This window comes from Protobothrops mucrosquamatus, unplaced genomic scaffold (assembly GCF_001527695.2).
Source record: "Protobothrops mucrosquamatus isolate PMUCROS unplaced genomic scaffold, P.Mucros_1.0 scaffold235, whole genome shotgun sequence".
Taxonomy (NCBI): domain Eukaryota; kingdom Metazoa; phylum Chordata; class Lepidosauria; order Squamata; family Viperidae; genus Protobothrops; species Protobothrops mucrosquamatus.
In genome coordinates, this window is record NW_015386586.1 from 947,235 (window position 1) to 950,750 (window position 3,516).

Here is a 3,516-nt window from a genome sequence, read left to right on the forward strand (position 1 = left end):
AATAAAATAAAATAAAATAAAATAAAATAAAATAAAATAAAATAAAATAAAATAAAATAAAATAGAATAGAATAAAATAAAATAAAATAAAATAGAATAGAATAGAATAGAATAGAATAGAATAGAATAGAATAGAATAGAATAAAATAGAATAGAATAAAATAGAATAATAAAAAAAAGACTCCATCCAGTCTTGGGAGAGGACAGAACAGGAGGGCCTGGAATCCCATCCAGGGAAACGCTGGCCGATCCCCCGAAGGGGAATCCTGGGAGAACCGGGAGGAAAGAGGCTGGCTCTTCCATGCCCAAGTAAATTGCTCGCAGGGATGTCCACGTGAGTCAAAAAAGTCAAGATGGCAGCCACAACCAGGCAATCAAAGCCCCACCCCCTTTTTTTTACACGCCCAGTAAAAAGAACCAGGCTTTGACAACATGGTTGAAGCTGCCATCTTGACTTTTTTGACCACCTCCACCCCCCCCGATCCTTCGACCTCCAGCTGATTTTGCCAGTTCACTGACTAAGCAGAATCAATACAAAATGTTTTATTAGAGAAAAGTCTGCATGAAGTAGCAAAACCTGGCTTGCCTTGAGGGTTAAGCTTTGTGGATGGGAAAATGCCATATCCTTTTAGGGAGTTGTGTGTGTGTGTGTGTGTGTGTTGTAAATAACAGCAACTGGATGTGCGTTGCTGAGATAGTTCAAGAAAGAAGCGAATAAATTCAAATCTTTATTCAAATCTCTTTTCCGGCTTCCTGCCTAGGTGACTCAAGCAGAAATTAAGCAAAGCAGAATGCTATTTAAAAACTAATCGCGTGCTTCCCATCTCAGCAGCGCACATGGTCCATTTTATTTTATTGTATTTATTTTGTTTTACTTTATGTATTATTTTATTATTTTTCAAATGTACCAGCCACCCCTTTTACTGCCTGAGTGGCAATAAAAGTAAAAAATTTGTATTTTTTACTTTTATTGCCACTCAAGCAATAAAAGTAAAAATACAAATATTACAACATTAAATATTAAAATGCACGTCAATCAATACATGTGTCCTTGTCTATATTGGTCATCTTAAGTGACTTTTTCAATTGCAGCTGCGGGGAGAGCAAAAATCTGCATCTGGGGTGGATCTTAAGAGTCCCTTAGGCAAGTGTTACATTCAAGCACACCACTTCATGCAGGTTTTCCCAACTTTGGCGACTTTAAGACATGCAGACTCCCAGCTCCCACAATTTGTCAGCCAGGGAGAAAGAGAGGGAGAGGGAGAGAGAGAGATATAGAGAGATACAGGGAGAGGGAGATTAGATAGATAGATAGATAGATAGATAGATAGATAGATAGATAGATAGATAGATAGATAGATAGATAGATAGATAGATAGATAGATAGATAGATAGATAGATAGATAGATAGATAGATAGATAGATGATGGATGGATGGATGGATGGACACACAGACAGATAAATAGTAGATAGATAGATATTAGGTAGGTAGGTAGGTAGGTAGGTGGATGGATGGATGGATGGATGGATAGATAGATAGATAGATAGATAGATAGATAGATAGATAGATAGATAGATAGATAGATAGATAGATAGATAGATACACAGACAGATAAATAGATATTTTGTAGGTAGGCAGGTAGGTAGGTAGGTATATAGGTAGGTAGGTAGGTAGGTAGATAGATAGATAGATAGATAGATAGACAGACAGACAGGCTGACAGACAGACAGACAGATAGATAGACAGACAGACACAGACAGACAGATAAATAGTAGATAAATAGATATTAGGTAGGTAGGTAGGTAGGTAGGTAGGTAGGTAGGTAGATAGATAGATAGATAGATAGATAGATAGATAGATAGATAGATAGATAGATAGATAGATAGATAGATAGATAGATATAGATGATTGATAGACAGATCGATATAGATAGATTGATAGACAGACAGACAGATAGATAGATAGATAGATAGAGGCAGGTAGACAGACAGACAGATATAGAGGGATGAAAAAGAGAGAAATACAGAGAGATGATAGATCGCTAGATAGATTGATCAATAGATTGATCAATCAATCAAGAGAGAGAGAGAGAGAGACAGACAGACAGACAGACAGACAGACCGTCGACAATGGGTGCTCTGTCATTGCTGGGGAAACCAACCCTGCCCAGAAGACCTGAGCAGAGTTGTAAGCACACCAGATGATGCTCTGCAACTCGGCCACTGCTTTTAGCCAAGCATCTTAAAGCCGGACGGGCTCCCTCGAGATCATCCATCCCAACCCAATGCTGCCTGCTTTCCAGACTCCTAACCTGAAGCACACTGGAGTCAGAGATCTATTTCTCCCCTCCCTCCATCAATCTATCACTTAAAAACAGTTCCTCACTTCCCTGTCTCCAAGCCCCCCTTCCTCCTCGCCCACAGCTAAACCAGGTTTCCTGGTTTTAAAAAAAAAGGGCCCTTACTTTGATACTGGCTGGATTAAACTCCACTTCTTTCTTCTCCGGCTCAGGTGGAGGAGCTGGCTTTGGGGCCGGCTTGGGTTCCTCCTTTTTGGGTTCGACTTTTTTCGGCTCGGGTTTTTTGGGGGGCATCGTGCCGGAGATGGGAGGGGGGCGCACAGGCAGGCAAAGCTGGTCACGTCGAGGGACGGCAGGCAGAGCAGCTGAGAGTCCCCCCGGCGAGGGTCTTTATTCACCTCCCGGCCCCTGAATGCCACAGCGGGTGTCAGTTGGCCTCCGTCCCCTGCCCGAAGCCCCCCTCCCCATTGTGCATCGCACATACCACGTTGCACAATAGCAACCTGTCTATAAAAGGGAAAGACAGACGGCTTGGCTATTTCGGACGAGGGCACCCAAATCGGTCTGGGAAGACAAAAGAGCAGAGGGGGAGAGGACGGGGGGAGAGATGGAGGGCGGGGGGCCATTGCAGACCCCCCCATGCCTTGAGTGAGGAGGCTGGGAGACCCTTCAGTCCAAGGCAAGGGGAGCAGGCATTTTTTCCAGTGCCGATATGGTCACTAAACAAAGTCAAGGACTATCTTTACATCCAGGTATTTTATTTCAGGCATATATAGGTAGTCCTCAACTTACGACCACAACGGACCCCAAAAATTCTGCTGTCTCTAAGCGAGACAGCTGTTAAGTGAATTTTGCCCTATTTTACAACCTTTCTGGTCACTGTTAATCACTGCCATTGTTCAATTAGGAATATGGCCGTTAAGTGAATCCAGCTTCCCCACTGACGTGGCCTGTCAGAAGGTCGCAAAAGATGATCACCTGACCCGGGGGGGGGGGAACGACACTGCGACCGTCATAAATACGAGTCAGTTGCCAAGCTGTCTGAATTTGGATCACCTGAGGATGCTGTGACGGACGTAAGTGTGAAAAACGGTCATAAGTCCCTTTTTTTTCAGTGCCGCTGTAACTTCGAACGGTTGCTAAAGGGAACAGTTGTAAGTCGAGGACTACCTGTATAGGAGGGTTAGGAGAATTGGAACTGGTAGGAATTTTGACA

The 3,516-nt window shown here is 43.0% G+C and overlaps 1 protein-coding gene across 1 annotated transcript in view; it reads right to left on the minus strand.

The window, feature by feature from the left end:
* The window catches only part of MYL3 (myosin light chain 3), a 26,101-nt gene extending 23,498 nt beyond the window's left edge, over positions 1-2,603 (minus strand). The window contains exon 1 of the mRNA XM_015814302.1: positions 2,466-2,603. Within this exon, the coding sequence (XP_015669788.1) occupies positions 2,466-2,594 (129 nt within the window). The 5' untranslated portion in view covers positions 2,595-2,603. The remainder of the gene's footprint in view (positions 1-2,465) is intronic.
* Between the last annotated feature and the right edge of the window lie 913 nt (positions 2,604-3,516).